General features: G+C 39.5%; 1 protein-coding gene across 1 annotated transcript; it reads left to right on the forward strand.

The window, feature by feature from the left end:
• The first annotated feature begins 2696 nt into the window (after positions 1-2696).
• LOC131220371 (ATP-dependent 6-phosphofructokinase 1-like) lies at positions 2697-3533 on the forward strand. Its single transcript, XM_058215313.1, has 4 exons — positions 2697-2841; positions 3026-3074; positions 3173-3332; positions 3447-3533. The coding sequence occupies exons 1-4, from the start codon at positions 2826-2828 to the stop codon at positions 3510-3512; spliced, it is 291 nt and encodes a 96-aa protein (XP_058071296.1). The 5' UTR covers positions 2697-2825; the 3' UTR covers positions 3513-3533.
• The last annotated feature ends 17310 nt before the right edge of the window (positions 3534-20843 follow it).

Consider the following 20843-nt stretch of genomic DNA (forward strand, 5'->3'; position numbering starts at 1 on the left):
ATACTGATAGAAAATTCAAGTTATATATATATATATATATATATTATGATCGATATGGTGGTCGATGAAGGATTATTTATTTATTTATATATATGATGAATTCCGCCCCTTTTTCTCCACAATAAGGAAAATTACAATTCCTCAAATAATGATTTTCATTTGAAGGTATTGAACTCGGATCTATTTGCAGGAGCAAATTGGGTTAACTTTGTACGAGTATGTCCCTCATTCTGGGATCTTTTGTTGCAAACTTCTCTCAAAAGTAGAAATCAGCTATTGTTTCTAGCTTTTGATACATTGATGATCTAAAGAAATCTATTCTTTTTTTTATTTTTTTATTTTTATGGGATATGATTGTAGGATATGCATTTCCAATATATTAACTGTAAGTTGCAGCTATCTTTGTTATCTACTAAAAATTTTCAGTAAAATGATTCTTTTTCAATGTATAGAATGTGATATTTGTAAAGATAAACAATTGAGGCAAGAACTTATAATGCATGTTGCATCTTTACAAACAAGTCCGTCTGCACATCAGTGATCACACTAAAATCCATTTTCAAGAAGTCCACAAAACCTTGTGTTAAAAACATCATTGGTGAAAACAATTATGACTTAAGTCAAAGGCGCTAATGCGCAACGCCTTCAAAAAAGCCCCTTCTTTATTCTGCCATAATTATATGTATTGGATTTATCTGTTAGAAGACTCAGTATCTTAAAGAGCCACCATTTCCATTTGTGTGAATTTAACTAAATTTTGAAGACAAACTTTCCATAGTTTTCTACTATATGGGAAGGCAATGCTAATGAAACTTGTCACTGCCTAAGATTGTGAGGAGGAATGAAAATAAAAATCTTCCATCAAATGCTACTTGCTATTAAGTTTCTTATAAATAAGTGTTGGTTCTTCTTCTTTTTTTCTTTTTTTTTTTTCGCTGCTCAGAACCTGATTTATTTTTTAGCACATTTGGAAACTCTCTAGCTATGATTCATTTTCTGAGATCTATTGAATGAACTTGGGTTCCTCTACAGATGTTTGATGTTCTGCCTTTTATGGTATCATCACTATAACATGCCTATGTGTGTACACACTTTATATACTGCACCACTCCATGCAGTTCCATATCGAAGTTCATCTTAGGCTTTTTTTATTTTATTTTTGTTCTAATATTTGATGTTTGAGCATGTAATGCATGTTTGATTATTGGAAGTGTAAGAGTGCCTATTTGCCTATGTTTCTTGTGTATCATAGAGGATGTAATATGAACAAATAATGACATGCCTTAAGGCATCCATCCCAATAGTGAAATGATATCAAGTTTTATCATTTAAGTAACAACTCAAAATCAACCTTTTGAAAGAGGATAAAAGATCCTAAAGAAGAAACAAGAATCCATTTTGAAATTAGATTTGCTAGAGAGGCCAACAAGCCATTTTGAAAATGGAGGCTTGCTCACCTCTAGCGTCTCATTCATACATATGGTCATGCTTATGTTCAATTTAAACCATTAATCTGGTAGCCCACCTAACTTAAAAATCACAGAAATTATCTTAATCATTGTACTAGTGGCATATGAATGGACGCTTGAGAAAATTTTGAGAAAAGATGGGCATTTGTCATCTTTCAATGGGTAAAAATTACAATGGTCAAATGGCTATGATTGCCAAATGACCATCAATTTCTGCTATGACTTGTTTAAATGGTGGACCATCAGATCAATTGTTCCAGTTTAAATAGAAATCCAGCACGTGTCTGGTGGAGATGCTAGAGATATAATGGTCGTGAGCATCTCCAGCAAACCTCTTTTAAAATTTGTAACTTGGGAAGATTGCAAAATGAACATACCTGGAACACTCTGCAATACTATCTATGCTACTATGCAGCTGTAGGTCATGTTCATTCCTCTCACGCTGGCGAATATATTTGTTACAAAGATCACAATAATCAGTCCGATTCCCACACACGTCCTGAAATTACAAAGCAATAGAGAATTACTTGAGAAAATAACAGCAAATTATCCCATAGAAAAATTATGCTTAAGCAAAGAATTGTCAACATTTACTACCTGATGCATACAGAGATCAACAACAGGCAGCGGGAACTCACAATATTCGCATGTAACAATCCTTTGGGGGCAGGTTTCACCTTTATGTAGAGCCAAAAGTTCACGCTGTATGGTCTCACTGAGAAGTGAACAAGCTACCTGCCCTTGTAACAATTCAATTACCCACATCATATAAAAACATATCCATCTTTGGTATCACTACCAAAACCAAATCTCATCAATGTGCATGGTGAGTTGATATGGAATCATACATCAGCATATAACTTTGAGGATTTTTCTTTTAAGGTAACTAATTTATTGTAATATCTAGTGATATGGCAATATTTATGGTAATCATCTATCCCCCCCCCCCCCCTTTAAAAAAAAATAAATAAATAAATCATGATTATTATCTATCTTTATTGTTACTAATTTGGTCTTGAATGTCAACTGCATGTGGTAACGGAAGTTCTGCCAAACTTATGAGATTCATTAACATGAATTTATGATAATGACTCTATTTGCTCTCTGTCCAAATTTTGAGGAAACTCCCTTATTGAATAATAGTGCTCTTATTAGCGGCTACAGCATGGAGAAGTCCAAAAGATTTTCTGCGTATCATCCTTAGTAGGCAATTTCTATGGAAAAGCCCTCTTATGATTTGGTTGCCAATTTCTATGGAAACTGGATTTGGATGTACTATATGCTTATCAATATGCTATTGTTTTTCGTACAGGTTTATCTTACAATTAATTTTTTGTGCTTGATTGAATTGCAGGCATGGATAGCATTGAAGGTCCAAGTCTCTTTCCATTGCACCATTGCAGAAATCTGGTTTGTTGTTTTCATGTCCTCTTTTTCTTTCTTTTCTATCTCTTTTTTTTTTTTTGCTCATATTCTAACCTGATTTGGAAAAAAAATAAATGATCGTGATGGATAAAACAGATACATCGTGATGGCCTTTTGTTTGTAATCTGTAGGATTATTTCTCAAGAAGACAGAAGATGGTAATAAATCTCAAATATATAGGTCTGTAGCAAAAAAAAAAAAAAAAATAGTTTCTTTCTCCTGGGATATTTAACAAAATTATGATAAGTGAGCTTATTCAATTATGTGATGTTTCACAGATCTGACATATATGATCCGGGCTATTCCAAGCAATGCATCAGATCAGATAACATATGTTGCACACTCCTTGCTCAGAGTGCTGTTCATGGTGCTATGGTTGGATACACAGGCTCCATTGTGGGACTTGTTAATGGCAGATATACTTATATACCTTTCCATGTAAGTTCCATTAACACAGTTGTTTCCATTTCAGGATTTGATTAGTGAACAACATGGATTGAAATATCCATAGTGAACAACATGGATTAACACAGTTGTTTCCATTTCGTATAGGTCCCAGTGAAAAACTGGGTTGTATTAGGCTATATTGGTTGTACGAGCATATTCGTGTTGTTATAGGCCAATACAGCCATAAAGGCCCAAATTTGATTTTTCTTTTCCAAAATTTCTCTCATTTTTCCTAGATCATCCTAGCCCATTCAATCAATGACCTACAATGGACTACTAAAAAATGGTATATCAAACAACTCGTTCCTCTACAAGTCCTTGTAGAATTGTAAAGTCACTATTCTCTGTATGAATTATTCTATTTTCTTAGTAATTAGATTATTTTTTTTTGTAAACATCCATGCCAATATTTGACTGATCATATTCCATCTGATTTAAGATTTGTCTTTGATATTTCCCATTATGGATGTGAAGCAATAACTACATAGAAGTAGAGATAATTGAAGTTCTCATGTTGTGCATCCTTTTAAGAAAAGAAATGGATTAATTCTGACCAATATGCACTAAAACAATGACCTTATTGCAAGCTGTTTGGGGCTGACCTTAACTCATGCTCCTAAACAGCATTGCTCAGTCAGTGAATGTGGATGGTCCATCTGGCACATATATTTTTAACTGTGGAAAACAGTCTTAGAATCTCCATAGTTGGGGATGTAATTACTGTGTATATGTAGTTTCTCTTTCACTTGTGAATTTATTTCTCTACCTAGTTTTAAAACTAATGAGTTCTTCATACTCATTTCATTTAGCATCTCTTGGTATCATCAGATTTTGCCTCCATCAGCCCATGCAGTAACATCTACCGCATCAAAGTTTCTGCTGAAATGGTTGTTTCAGTATGAACATGAGCATAGACAATGGTCGGCCACTTTCTCTTTGGGACTGATATCAAGTTGTTTACATGCAACGGATTCAAGACAAATTCCAAATCATCATGGACTTCTTGAGGTACATACTGGTTCATGCATACATACAAATGTTAACATCATTGTTGTCATTATCATTGACATGACAGCCCAGCCTAGCCCAGCTCTCTTCAGTCTGAGTCTAAAGGCTCATGGGTTGAGCACCTGCATGAGGCATGACAGCCCAGCCTAGCCCGATCTAACAAATTTAAACTTTTGGAATGGGTACTTGACTAGTAGGGCCTGGACCAGACCTGTACCTAGATCTAATCTAGGGGGCCAGCCCAAGCTGGGCTTTGACAGCCACCACCAGGCTCATTCAATCCCCTAAAACAAGTATTGTTTTTATGAGAAATCCCTAAAACAAGTATTGTTTCCTGGTAAATATGTGTAGTGGCAGCCTTTATGAGTGTATGAACATCTTTGATATCTTGTAGCATGTTCAAATGTGGATTTTGCATAGTCGATTATTTTTAAGCGGTTTTGTTTTTAGTGGATAGCTTATTATTCAATAACTTAAATTATGATTTTTATCTTTTAAATACAGGAAGGCTCAACAGAACAATGTTGAAATTACAGCTACTGTACATAGCTGTGAAAGGTCGCCTAGAAGTGAGGTATGTCTTTCATATTGACCTTTTTCTTTTAATTGATTTCTTCTGAAATTATTTGATGACTGTTAAGGTTTACAAATTTCTGCCACAAGTACCCGAGTAGGCCTATTATTTCAAGGTTCTATTTTTAAATGTGTGGGTTATAACTTAGAAGAAGTGAGTTCGTACAAGTTGACGGCTCTTAAAGGGCAAAGGGAAGGCCCAAAAGGATGTGGTTGGAAGTAACAAGGACTTGATTACTTATGGTTTTAACTAAAGTTTTGGCCTTGATAGAGTGGAATTAACAGGATTCATGTAGCCAACCCCAATTAATTTGGATAAGGCTTAGTGTAAGGCCCGTATCCTAGACCGTACCGTTCTATAGGCCTCCGCGGTCCTCCCGGTCGAATTCCGGTGACCCTCAACCTGTATCCGACATTTGCGCGCGATCCTAAGCCGAGTCCTGCATATTAGAGTCGGCTCGACCCGAAACTTGTACCAGTGCGACCGCGCTGAACTCCATATGAAATGCGATTTTGTTCAGGGGATCTAAGATTGTACATGTGATTTTGTTGCATCTAAGATAATTTGTCCTTGTTACCAATTTATGCAATTTCATGGTTTATGATTTGGGGTGTTTGGTTGCTTTTACTTGTCCTTTTAACTATCATCTTTCACTAGTTATTTGAAATGCTGACAATTGCTTACTTCTTCCTAGTTATCTGTTCTCCTGCACAAGCAATAAAAAAGGTGAAATTTAAAAATCCATCATTTCTCCCATCATTCCAAAAAAAGAAAGAAAAAAGAAAAAAAGGGTCCTTGTCTTCCTATAAATTAGTTACAGATATTGATTGTTCTGCTGATTGTAGGTAGGACTTGAGGGGAATGCTAATGGACAATGGTGGTTGGATGCTATCGGGAAGGCCCTCGAATAAGGAACAACGTTTGAATGTGTAGGATCAAGGCAGTTGGCTGTTTAATAGCGGCATTTATTCTCAAAAGATCCTTGGGAAGTTCTCTGGAATTCCTTATCCCCTGCTCTTTTGCTTTTCAATTGTTGAGATATGTTATTACTATCAGAACTAGAAAGGAAGATACATGAGCTTGTTGACATTTTATGGTCTGAGGTTAGCGATAGTTATTTTGGCATCTGTGTATGTAGAGTGCAGATTTTCATCTGCTGGTACTTAAGAGATGCTAGATTTGGTTCAAAAATCCTGTTTTGCCAAATATTCCTGTACTACGCTCCATCTTCAAAGATACCAAATTAACAAGGTAAATTTGAATTCCCTTGAGTACTCTTGTTCCATGAATTGGATTTACATATTTCTAGAAGGATGGAAGACTAAGGGCCTGTTTGTTAAATCTGAAATCCGAAGTCTGAATCTGAAGTCTAAATCTGAAATCTGAATTTGAAGTTGGAAAACTAATCACATATGGATTTCAAGAGTCAGCTTCTGCCCTGATTTTGAACTATTCAGGCTGGACCTATTCAAAGTTTTCATTTTACTTTGCCTCATGCAGCACTTCAACAGTCCTACTTCTACATAATATGATCTAGACTTCCAAAATCATAACCAACCATTTTAGCTCTCCTACTTGATATGGTTTCCAATTTTGAAGGTGATACTTTTGTCCTTCTATGTCATATGTATGCAACTGATGCTTGATGTGGAAATCTGGCCCTTTTGAACCTTCCCTAATTACATAAGTGGCTGAACCAGCTTTGTATGTTACACATAATTTGTCATCCACTAGTTTTTGTAAATGAAGATAAGAGGATTGATCTTAACAGTATGGTCATCATGCACATAGACAGAAAATGCTTGCAATGAATTTTTATGAGTACTAGGTAGCCTATTAATGAAAATAATGTCTCCGTCTATAATACGTCTGTTTATGATTTGACCAACTTTCAAATATGTATGTCCTTTTGAACCTTCCCTAATTGCATAAGTGGCTGAACCATCTCTGTATGTTATACATAATTTGTCATCCACTAGTTGTTGTAAATGAAAATAAGAGGATTGATCTTAACAATATGGTCGTCATGCACATAGATAGAAAATGCTTGCAATGAATGTTTATGAGTACTTGGTAATTTTGGAGTCCTTGGTTAGGGTTTGGGCTGAAAGTACGAGTGCTGGAGCCGACGCTTTCGGAGTCCAAATTCATTCTTTCGAAAAATAGGAAAATGAGAATATTAGTAAATATGGATTTTCTTGTTAAGAAGAAAAATGGAAGGTAAAGAAGAGACATAACTGAAACGTTGCACTGTGAAAAGTAATATTAACCATCTTACTTTCCCCGTTGAATTTGACGTTCAGGAAATGGACCTTTTTTAGAAAACCATGGATTTAAAACCATTAAATACTTCTCAGAAATCTGAGTTTATTGAACTAAATTGAATTATTACAATTCAATTTTGTTGAATATCCAAACGCAAGGTTTCTATGAATTAGGAAAATGAATTCATTCTAACCCATTTTTTATTTGTTGAATATCCAAATGAATTCAAGAGACTGTACATTAGGCATTCAATATATAAGACTGGAGTGAGACTAATTAGGCATTTAAATGTGTTGCAGGATGTTGTTTAAATGCTTGTCCTAACAGGTGCACAGGTTGGGATGGATTGGACTTCTATCTTGAGAAAACACCATGATTTTAGGTAGTTATTATTGTAATGAAAAGTTAAAAAATTAAAAGAGAGAGATAATGAATTCATGGAAAGAAATGTTCTTTATCATTAGGGCTGCTTTCGCCGGGTTTGATGCAGAAATTGTTGCCAACTTCACAGAAAGACAAATAGCATCAGTGGCCACAGATTGTAACTTGAATTTAAACAAGGTTCGAGGTGCTGTTAACAATACTAACAGAATCCTCCAGGTCAGATTGTTGATTGGACCTGATTTTATTTAAATGATCTTGATAATCCATTTTATTTAAATGAGCAGACCCGAATGTGTGTCGGAGCTATCCAGATGTTGAGTGGGGGTCCCTGGAAGGTGGGAACCGCTGTTATGACCATGATGAAGCTGTCCATTTCCTATGGACAGCATTGGAGTGGCCTGGCCATTTGGACAGGCCGTGTCTATGTATTAGCTCGAATTTGTTGGAGCAGACCCGAATGTGCGTCGGAGCTATCCGGATGTTGAGCGGGGTCCCTGGAAGGTGATAATCATTGTTATGACCATGATGAAGCTGTCTATTTCCTATGGACAGCATTGGACAGGCCTGGCTATTTGGACAGGCCGTGTTTATGTATTAGCTCGAATTTGTTGAAGCAGACCAGGATGTGCGTCGGAGCTATCCAGATGTTGAGCGAGGGTCCTTGGAAGGTGAAAACCGCTGTTATGACCATGATGAAGCTATCCATTTCCTATGGACAACATTGGAGTGGCCTGACCATTTGGACAGGCCGTGTTTATATCTGTATTTGTTCGAAATTGATGGAGCAGACCCGGATGTATGTCAGAGCTATCCGGATATTGAGCGGGGGTCCCTGGAAGGTGGGAACCGCTGTTATGACCATGATGAAGCTGTACATTTCCTATGGACAGCATTGGAGTGGCCTGACCATTTGGACAGGCCGTGTTTGTATCTGTATTTGCAGGGACCACACCCTTAATCTATAACCTAAACCTATTCTCAAATCCCAAAACCTGTAACTACAACCTAAACCTTAACCTAAACCTATAACCTAAACTCAATTCCCTAAACTCTAACCTACAACCTAACCTAAACCTATACTTATAACTTAAACCTATTCTCAAATCCCAAAACCTATAACATAAACCTTAACCTTAACCTAAACTTAAACCTATAACCTAATGCTATAACCTATAACCTAAACCTATAGCCTAAACCTAAACCTATAACCCGAACCCGATTTCCTAAACCTAAACCTTAACGTATTCTCAAATCTCTAAACCTAAACCTACACCTAATCCTAATATCAACTCCCTAACGTAAACCTAAACCTAAACTTGAAAACCCAAACCTAAACCCGATCCCGAACCTGAACCCGATTTCCTAAACCTAAACTTATAACCTTAACCTAAACCTATTCTCAAATCTCAAAACCTATAAACTAAACCTAAACCTATAACCTAAACCTAAACCTAAAACTTAACATATAACCTAAACCTTAACCTAAACCTAAACTTTAACGTATTCTCAAATCCCTAAATCTAAACCTACACCTAATCCTAATCTCAACTCCCTAACCTAAACCTAAACCTAAACTTGAAAACCCAAACCTAAACCCGATCCCGAACCCGAACCCGATTTCCTAAACATAAACTTATAACCTTAACCTAAACCTATTCTCAAATCCCAAAACCTATAACCTAAAACTAAACCTTAACCTATAACCTATAACCTAAACTCAATTTCCTAAACCTTAACCTATAACCTAACCTAAACCTAAACCTATAACCCGAACCCGATTTCCTAAACCTAAACCTATAACCCGAACCCGATTTCCTAAACCTAAACCTGTATTCTCAAATCCCTAAACCTAAACCTACACCTAATCCTATTCTCAACTCCCTAACCTAAACCTAAACCTAAACTTGAAAACCCAAACCTAAACCCGAACCCGAACCCGATTTCCTAAACCTAAACTTATAACCTTAACCTAAACCTATTCTCAAATCCCAAAACCTATAACCTAAACCTAAACCTATAACCTTACCCTAAACCTAGACCTAAAACTTAACCTATAACCTAAACCTTAACCTATAACCTTAACTTATAACCTAAACCTATAACCTAAACTCAATTTCCTAAACCTTAACCTATAACCTAACCTAAACCTGTAACCCGAACCCGATTTCCTAAACCTAAACCTTAACGTATTCTCAAATCCCTAAACCTAAACCTACACCCAATCTTAATCTCAACTCCCTAACCTAAACCTACACCTAATCTTAATCTCAACTCCCTAACCTAAACCTAAACCTAAACTTGAAAACCCAAACCTAAACCCGATCCCGAACCCGAACCCGATTTCCTAAACCTAAACTTATAACCTTAACCTAAACCTATTCTCAAATCTCAAAACCTATAAACTAAACCTAAACCTATAACCTTAACCTAAACCTAAAACTTAACCTATAACTTAAGCCTTAACTTATAACCTAAACTTAAACCTCAACCTTAACGTATTCTCAAATCCCTAAACCTAAACCTACACTTAATCCTAATCTCAACTCCCTAACCTAAACCTAAACTTGAAAACCCAAACCTAAACCCGATCCCGAACCCGAACCCGATTTCTTAAACATAAACTTATAACCTTAACCTAAACCTATTCTCAAATTCCAAAACCTATAACCTAAACCTAAACCTAAACCTAAACCTTAACCTATAACTTAAACCTAAACCTTAACCTTAACCTTAACCTAAACCTAAACCTTAACCTTAACCTATAACCTGAACCTATAACCTAAACTCAATTTCCTAAACCTTAACCTATAGCCTAACCTAAACCTAAACCTATAACCCAAACCCGATTTCCTAAACCTAAACCTTAACGTATTCTCAAATTCCTAAACCTAAACCTACACCTAATCCTAATCTCAACTCCCTAACCTAAACCTAAACCTAAACTTGAAAACTCAAGCCTAAACCCGATCCCGAACCTGAAGTCGATTTCCTAAACCTAAACTTATAACCTTAACTTAAAGCTTATATGTATTTATGTGTGAATAATGTGATGTGGATAAGATTGTTTGTGTTTGGATGAATCTAGTTTATGTTTGGATGGATTTACTAGTTTGGGTTTAGATGGATGTGAAAGTGAATATGATGAAACATATTATATAACAGTTGTATATTAGGATGAATATGATGAAATATATTGTAACAGGTGTATGAAGCCAATGAATCACCAACAAGATGAAATATATGATGAAATAAAAGTTTTGCAAAATATTTTTAGCTACGAAAAGTTTCGTAGCTAAAAGTTTTGCAAATTTTTTGGCAACGAATATTTTCATAGCTAAAAGTTATGCAAAATTTTCTTAGCAACGACAATTTTCGTAGCTAAAAATTCTGCAAAATTTCTTTAGCGATGAAAATTTTCGTAGCTAAAAGTTTTGCAAAATATTTTTAGCGAAGAAAATTTTCGTCGCTAAAAAGCTTGCCTTTGCCGATGATTCAAATTTTTCGTCGATAAAAACCTCTTGCGTCGGTCTTTTAGCGATGAAAATTTTCGTTGCTAAAATTTTTTAGCTACGAAATTTTGGCTTTTAGCGACGAAAATTTTCATCGCTAAAGGTGGGATTTCTTGTAGTGGTCACCACAGTTCCGATGCCGCATCTCGCACGCCGATGCGATACCGAGGCTAGAAAATGTGGGCCTACATTCAGTTCGAGGAAAACGCCGCGCGTTACAATTCTGAGAGAATCTCTACGACACATCACATCAATCAATCAAAGTACAACTCATCATTCCATCCCATCCCCAAGTACAACCACCTCCCCAAAAGTCAACACTCTCTTACAACCAAGTACACATCCATCACCCATCACCCATCTCACACCCATCACTCACCTTTTCACCCATCACCTCTCTCTCTCTCTCTCTCTCTCTCATTTTTCAAACTCCACCTCTCCAAGTAACCACGTCCATGGCTTCCAAGAGGAGAAGCTAGTGTGGCCCACCTTCCTTACTCTCATCTCCACCGTCCATGATCCAATCTCGACCGTTGAAGTTCGTCCATTGAAGCTCTAGGATACTTTGACGAAAGAAGGAGGAGAAGATCATAGGTGGGTGTTTTTTTTGTTGATTTGTGGGTTGATAGCCCACATATGGTGGGACCCATCTTGATGTATGTATCGTATAGAGGGGCCCATAGTGGCAAGGCCCTTCCTCCATCCGTCTCTCTCTCTCTCTCTCTTCCTCCCTTTCTCTATTTTTCCTTTTGATGTATGGCCCACCGTGATGTGTATGATCCACACCGTCCAACAAATCTGGACAGTGAGACCCACCTGATGCATACATTACATCTAGGCCGTCCATCCTTGCTAGACGTGGGCCACCTTGTTGCAGGTATTTTATCTGCACCGTCCGCTGTGTGGACCCATCTCGACATGCATGTACATCCAGCAGCTAGATGCTGCTATTGTGGGTATTGACGCCACCCAGCTCTATGGGTCCCACTGACGTCAGCAAGTGGTTGTGGGTCCCACCATCTACGCCGTCCATTTGTTTGATGGTGGGCCAGCAGCCGCTGTAAGCAACTACTGTATGTGCAGCAGCACTTTGTGGGTCACCGTGATGTATGTGGAAATCCACTCCATCCGTTTGTTTGGGCAGCAGCAGTTGCGGTTTGATCGGGGTGCTATGACAATCCAGACCGTCCGTAAGATGGACATCCAAACCCCCCTGGACACTGGATGATGGGGAACAGAAATATCAGCTTGATCATGAAATTCTGGTGGGCCACACTCACGTGGACCCCCCACCAGATGCATGTCGTTCATCCAGATTAGGTGGGACCCACCTTTCATGTATGTGTTATATACACGCCGTCCGTGGATCCCATCCACGTGGCCCACCCTTACGTGATGTGTGGGTTTAATCCACACTGTCCACCCTTTTTTCATCATGTGGGGCCCACCCCACACGTGTTGCACGTGTGGGGGTGGGGCCACCTTGCGGATGCGTTGAATCTATATCGTCCAGCCATTGTAGAGACAGTTTTATGGCATTGAGAATAAGATAGATCTAAGTTTCAAGTGTGATCCACCACGTGTATGTGGGGCCCACTGATGTGTCTGTTTCATTCGGGCCATCTACGGGCTGGACGTTTAGCAGGCCCACCATGATGTATATTTCAGCAGGTCCACCATGTTGTGTTTCATTCCAACCGGCCCACCATGTTGTGTTTCATTTCAGCAGGCCCACCATGTGCACGTATTTTATCCAGATCGTCCATCTGTTTGGATGACCAATCAGGGCCTGTAGCAGCAAGTGTTTGTGTTGTATTTCCACGCTACCCATCCACTTTCCCAGGTAATGTAAGGGTCGTGGGCCTCGTTAAGAGGCAGGCCCAAATCCCAAGTGGACCACACTGGGGGATAGTGGTGATTGAGCGCCCATTGAAGGGCTGCCCTGTGATGCCCACCATGATGTATGTGTGCTACACACACTGTCCATTTATTTTTGGGCCGTAGGCCTCATTGCCCTGAGAGGCCCACTTATTGTACACATGAAGCCCATTGAGATGTATGTAAGGTCACTGTGATGGGGCCCATAGAGATATATGTGGCCGATTGTGATACATATGAGGCCCATGAGATGCGGCCCATTGTGATGTATACGAGGTCCATGGGTTGTGGCCCATTGTGATTATATAAGGCCCATTATGATTGTAGGAGGCCTATTGAGATTGTATGTGGCCCTTATGTGAGATCCGATGCAATGTATACGAGGACCTTATATGAGGCCCAATTATGGTAAGTGATCCCACCTGTTATATGTTTGTGGCCTTTTTCGAGGCCCAATATGATATTTTTATGGCCCACCTAGATGGATTTATGGCCCATCGATGAGGCCCACTTGATGTATGTTGAGGCCCATGGGCAAGGCCCATTGTGATGTATTCGAGTCCCATGGGTGAAGCCCATTGTGATGTATTCGAGGCCCATGGGCGAAGCCCAAGCCCATTGTGATATATTCGAGGCCCATGGGCGTGGCCCATTGTGATTCATTTAAGGCCATTACACAACACCCAACGCAATATATGAGAGGCCCATAAAGGGGTCCAACGTGATGTATGTGGCCGATACATTGTGTATGTGGGCTACTCCTTGGGAGCGATGTTGGTTAAATGGCCACATTGATGGGCAATGATGATTTAATGTCCACATTGTGACCTTCCCTTAGGCCTTGTTCGGCCCATTCTCATCGAGGCTGATTGTCGTGACCGATTGTCGATTCCGATTAACGTGATCGATTTGCCGATTCTGATTATTGATCGATTCTGATTGTTGTGACAGGTTGCCATTCCGATTATCGACCAATTCTGATTAACGTGGCCAATTACCGATTAGCGATCAAGGCTGATTATCGTGACCGATTGTCGATTCCGATTGACGTGGCCGATTGCCGATTAGTGATCGAGGCTGATTATTGTGACCGATTGCCGATTCCGATTGATGTGGCCAATTGCCGATTAACGATCGAGGCTGATTATCGTGACCAATTGCCTATTCCGATTATCGATCAATTTCGATTGATGTGGCCGATTGCCAATTAGCGATCGAGGTTGATTATCATGACCGATTACCGATTAGCGATCGAGGCCGATTATCGTGACCGATAGTTAATTCCGATTATCGATCGATTCCGATTGATGTGGCCGATTGTCGATTAGCAATCAAGGCTGATTATCGTGACCGATTGCAGATTTCGATTATCGATCGATTCCGATTGATGTGGCCGATTGCCGATTAGCGATTGAGGTTGATTATTGTGACCGATTCCCGATTCTGATTATCGATCGATTTTAATTGACGTGGCCAATTGCCGATTAGCGATCGAGGCTGATTATCGTGACCGATTGCCGATTGCGATTGTCATAGCTGATTGCCAATTCCAATTATCGAGGCTAATTATCGATCGATTCCAATTGTTTGTGGCCGATTGCCGATTCCGATCATCGAGGCCGATTGTATAAGCCGATTGTCAAGGTCAAATATCGAGGCCAGATATCAAGGCTGATTGTTGAGGCCCAATGTGATGTATATGCGGCCCGTATTTGAGGCCCATTGTGATTGCATTCGGCCCGTGTTTGAGGCCCAAAGTGATATATATGCGGCCCGCATTTGAGGCCTGTTGTGATGCGTATTCAGCCCATATTTAAGGCCCAATGTGATGAATATAAGGTCTATGTGATGAGGCTCATTGTGACGCATTCGAGGGCCAGGCGATAGAGCCCATTGTGATGTACTTTCGGCCCATATGTGTGGCCCATTGAGTTGTATATGTGGCTCAAGAGTGAGGCCCAGATGGCGAGGCTCGATGTGATGTATGAGAGGCCCATGCGATGCAGTTCAATTGTTGTATATTAGGCCATTGTGCGAGGCCATGGGTCCACTATATGTTAGGCTCTATGTGGGCCATTCCATGGGAGCAATGTTGGTTAAATGTCTACATTGTCAAGGCCGATTGTTGATGTCGGTTATTAATATCGATTATGAATATGTGACAGCATAGCATCATGATACATGACCATACACATCATCCGCATGTTTGTTATGAGATGTGGTTGACCATTGCATATGTTATTGGATAGGTTGTTATGGGACTTCCTGATAGGCGGAGGTTATCTCACATGAGCGCACGGTATACGCAAGCTTGATGCATGACTAGATTGTATGACTCATGCATCTTACATTGTGTGTTGTGACTATTGTACGCCCTAGCGACATTAGGGTCATAGCCTCCACAGGCATATCATGGATGGCCAGATGGGACATCGAAAATATGTTATTAGCATCGAGCTGCCATAAATGGCCTTGGGTGAAAATACCTAAACCTCCGGTTCAGGAGGCGCCCCAACGTCGAGACCGAGTGGATACATGAGTGCCCAAGTGCCAAATACCAAGAGGCTGCATCTGCCACTGTGTCGTGGTCGATTGGGAGGGGGTGTGGCCTTACCCGCCCAAGGGTAATGGGCATTTCTAGGCTGAGTTTGACCATCTCGTAAATGGGTCCGCTATCGACGTGCCGGATAGGTATTGGCAGACTATTGGCCAGGTGGATAGTGAGGTTTCTTATGCTCACTTGGACTGTGCTGCTAGGAGAGGGGCAGTGCCATTTGGAGTGTACTAAACCTCGGTGATGATCCTAGAGATGAACTGTACTGGTATGTGGACTTATTGAGCAGGAGTTGCATACTCATTCATTCATTCATTCATTATCCACTCCGACTGGTGGTGCGAAACTATTTGTTACGTATACCTTCGCAATGGCTAGGATTTCGGTTGGGGCGCGCGACTAACTTGAGATCAGGAGTTTACCACATTAAGTCTGACTATCCAAATTTAGGTATGGGATTGGTTTGGATAGAAGTCCCTTGTGATGGACCCCATAGCCTGCGATACTACGTACTATCATCCCGACTTCACACTTCAACATGGTCATTCCATTCGCACTGTATATTGCATTACATCCGCAGCATATGACATTTTGGATTACTGTGTTTCTACATTTATATGGTCTAGATGCAGCTGACAGTATTCGTGAACTCATCAGGAATTGTATATTGCATTGCATTCTCGACATCTGATAATTGGCTCTTTATAACTCCTTATTTGCATAGCTGATCTGTATTGCGTACTCTGATATTGTTTGACTCATGGACTTGTCAGTATTTTCGCTTTACTGTGATATCGTATGATTCATGATCTTATCAGTATTTTCGATATTGTATGATTATGGCGTTGTGTTAAATACTTGGCACTTACCTTGTGCACACACTTACACCACCCTCTAAGCTTTCTATAAGCTTATGCACGATAGATGTGTGCAGGTGATTTTAGGTTGCAGCAGCGTGGAGCTTGGAGCATGTGGCCGTCTTCTGGAGCTTCATTTTTTATATATGTATTTCCCTTTCAGCACTGTATTCAAATGTTTATATTAGTGGATATGTGATGATGATGTTACCTTGATTTGGGTATACTTGTGGTTATGCTTCATATGAGATAAATGTACGTTGGAAAATCCTCCTTGTAGGATCCCAGGATCGGAACCTGGCGTATGGACGCTAGGAGCCGAGAATGGAGTACTACGGAGGCTGTCAGCACCAGATTCGGCAATCGGGATTCCTGTGAGTCCAGTTTTCGAGTTTGTTATCCTTAATCATTTTACACATCAAATTTACTAAAACTGCTAAGAATATACTATGAGCAATCACTGGTAATTCCAAAGTATTGATTTATAACCCTTTTCAGGTCACATATCCTTCAACTCATGGAGTCTATGAAGAAGGCATTGATGAGATATGCAAGATAATTCATGATAATGGGGGGCAAGTCTATATGGATGGGGCTAACATGAATGCACAGGTTCGTATCTCCATCAATGTTCCTAAAATTTCTCTAATAACATATGTAGAAGTTACATTTTGCTTGCATGCATGTTTTATGTCTCCTGTTTGCTGAAACCACTACATGTGGTCAATATTGTCTTCTCTCAGCAATTTTTTGATTTATACTCCATCCACAGCTAGGTCAATGATTTGTACGATCTGGATTAGCTGTTCAACTATCCCATGTACATTGAAAGAGTTGCTACTTTTTCCTAGACAGTGTGTAACTAACATAGGAGTGTAGCCCATAATTGATATAGGTGGGGAATCTTGTCTGATGACTCTGTTTTGCTTTTTCTGCTTGGTGATTCTACATAACGAGAAATGCTCATACACAACTAGTTGTACATCCAACTATTTGGTCTGCTGGCCCACTGTGGTGTTTGTGTAACATCCAAACCATCTAGTGAGGTCATCCCACCATGAAAAAGATGCTCGAAAAATCAGGTTAATCAAACTATCAAGTGCACCTCACCATAGAAACCAATGACAACCACCCAAAAGCCTCCGCATTCACGGGGGGCCCATCTAATGTTTTCATCTACCTGATTTTTGAGGTGTCTTATTTTTATTGTGGAGGCACCTTGCTGTATGGGTGAGGTCAGGTGTCTTACAAACATGACAGTGGGCCCTACACACCAACCAGTTGTATGCGAGCATTCGTCCTACATGATAGTACAACCTGTAATTTATATAGGTGGGGAATCTTGTCTGATGACTCTGTTTTGCTTTTTTTGCCTTGTGATTCTACATAATAAGAAATATGTATTTGTGCATGGATGAATGTAATGTGGATAAGATTATTTGTGTATGTATGGATGTGGTTTGTGTTTGGATGGATGTAGTTTGTGTTTGTTTGGAAACATGGGAATATGAATATAATGAAATATATTGTAATAGGTGTATAACAGGAATTTTTGTCTGTTTTTTGGGAAAAAAAAGAAAAGAAAAAAGAGAGAGACTTTTACCTACGACAATTTTTGTAAGCAAACGTTTCATCAACATTTTTACCTACGAAATATTTTGTAGGTAAAAGGTTCATTCACATTTTTTTACCTACAAATCATTTTGTAGGTAAAAGTTTCGTTAACAGTTTTTACGTACTTCAAATTTCGTAGGTAAAAAGTACATCTACATTTGTACCTACGATCAATTTCGTAGCTAAAAGTCTTAACACAGTTTCTACCTACGAAATATTTCGGAGGTAAAAGTCTTAACACCATTTTACCTACGAAATATTTCGCAGGTAAACGGTTATTAGCTATAAAAACTATCGTAGATAAATGTCTTAACACAGTTTTTACCTAAGAAAACGTCTTAACAAAGTTTTTAGAAAGTTTTTCTCGTGCGTCTTTTACCAACGAATTTTTGCGTGGGTAAAACTTTTTGCCTAAACATTTACCTGCCTATTGTTTAGTAGGTAAAAGTGGAATTTCCTGTAGTGACTTTAGCATTGGATCTTAATCATTTTTCTACTCATGCCTTAAAATGATCCAAGAAAAGAAATGGATGGCATGGATAAATAGATATATCACGGTGGGCTTGCCCATGTAACAGCCGGTTCGCGGTTAAAGACGGGCGGGGTTGGAGGCAAGGCAATCCATGTCCCTGGAAAGAATTCGGATTGCGTTGTTACCCGGTAGGCTCTCATCGTACCGAGTAAACTCTGTTGGGCCCACTGTGAATGCATGTGGTTTATTCATGCCATCCATTCGTTTTTCGATATCAGTTTAGGGGTTCAATCCAAAATTGATGCATAGACAAAGCTCAAGTGGAGCATACCTCAGGAAAAGGTGGAAGTATTGATTTCCACCATTGAAAACTTTCTAAGGCCCCAAGTGACATTTATTTGTCATCCAACCTGTTCATAAGATCATACAGACATGGATGAATGGAAAAACAAATGTTAGCTTAGATCTAAAACTTCGGTTACCCCCCAAAAAAAGTTCAATGGTAGATGTTCAATTCGCACTGTTTCCAATGGTGAGGTCCACTTGAGGTTTTGATATGCTCCATTTTGAGATATAGTCCTAAAATTATGTGATAAAAGAGATGAACGTAGTAGATACAATGCATGAATGACAGTGGGGTCCGTAGAGTTTACTCACTACGCTTAGCGGAGTGTGTTTCTCGGTACGCAATCCGCTTCGCCGGAGACACAGGCAAAAGTAAATGTCACATTTATTTATTTATTTTATTATTATTTTCGTGCACCAACACCATGGGACGCGGATTGCGTCCTACCCCCGCCCGGACGTTAATCCGTCCGGGCCGGGCTCTGTGGGGCCCACTATGATGTAAGTGTTTTATCCACGACTCACTTTTCTCAGATTATTTAAAGTCATGAAGAAAAAACGAATGAAGAATATAAAAAATTCCAGGGGACCACATCAAAGTAAGCTGTCGTGATTATGACATCCACTGTTGAAACCTTTTTAAGGGCTACGTGATGTTTTTTTTTTTTACCATATAATCTATTCATGATGTCATGCATACGTGGATGAAGTGAAAACAAAAATATCAGCTTGATCCGATCCTTCTCCAGCTCCCAAGAAGTTTTAAATGGTGGACGTTTAATTCTCACTTTGTGGTCCAATTAAGCCCTGGACCTGCCTCATTTTTTTCCTTATACTGTAAAATGATCTAAGAAAAATGATTAACGGAGTGGATAAAACACTTACATCACGATGGGCCCCACAGAGCCTTGCCCGGACGGATTACGTCCGGGTGGGGGTAGGACGCAATCCGCGTCCAACACCGTGCACCTTATTTTGGCCAATCCGCCTCTCAAGTATGGCAACCTGAGACGTGTGTAAAATCTAAGCCAATCATCAGGTGGATCCCATTATACGAATGGTGGAGATTCCATGGTGTCATAGCTGGTGATCGCATTGGCGGCTGTGCGAGGATCGTCTTTCCAATTTACAGCCATTACAAAAGGACCGGAACCCTGTACAGCAGGGGAGCGGATTAGGTGAGACCCCGGCCTCACCCGAGATGGTGCCTCTTTTACCACGGGCCCACCTTGATATGTGTATTCTGCATCCACGCCGTCCATCCGTTTTTACAGCTCATTTTAGTGAAGTATCATGAAAATGAAGTAGATTCAATTATCAGGTGGACCATACCATAGGAAACAGTGGTGATTGAACGAACAACCATTCAAAAGTTCTCAGGGCCCACTTTAATGTTTCCATGTTTCCATAGTATTTATTTTCCTTCTAATCCGTTGATAAGATAACATACACATGATGAAAGTAAAAGAAGAAAAAAATAATAATAATAAATATCAACTTCATACAAAACTTTTGTAGCTTATTAACGGTCAATTATCACGCTTCCCTATGGTCCACCTGGGTACTGGATCTGCTTCGTTTTTTTAATAATAACTTGAAATAATTTTGAAAAGCAAAAGCAGATGAACGGCATGAATATAGAATACATGCATCATGGTTGGTCCTACGCCAAGGACCGTACTGCAGTTCGCGAGTTTCATGCGGGTCTCACCTAATCATGTACCAACTGAAACGGATTGCATGGTGTGCCACACGCTGCTGATCTCCATGTGTTGACCTAACCAAGTTCCATGGGCCCCAACGGTGATGTATATGTTATATTCGTCCGTGGATTTCAGGTGAACATTTTAAGGCTTGAGCCCAAGACAGATCCAAAGCTCAATTAGACCACGCTGCATGAAGCAATGAGGATTGAACGTTTACAATTGAAACTTTCTTAGGATCAATCTAATTTTATTTTATTTTTTTCCATTCCATACAGGATTTTCAGACCTTATGAATAATTTTGATGGCAAATAAACATCATGGCGGGCACTTAGTAA

This window comes from Magnolia sinica, chromosome 12 (genome assembly GCF_029962835.1).
Source record: "Magnolia sinica isolate HGM2019 chromosome 12, MsV1, whole genome shotgun sequence".
NCBI classification, from domain to species: domain Eukaryota; kingdom Viridiplantae; phylum Streptophyta; class Magnoliopsida; order Magnoliales; family Magnoliaceae; genus Magnolia; species Magnolia sinica.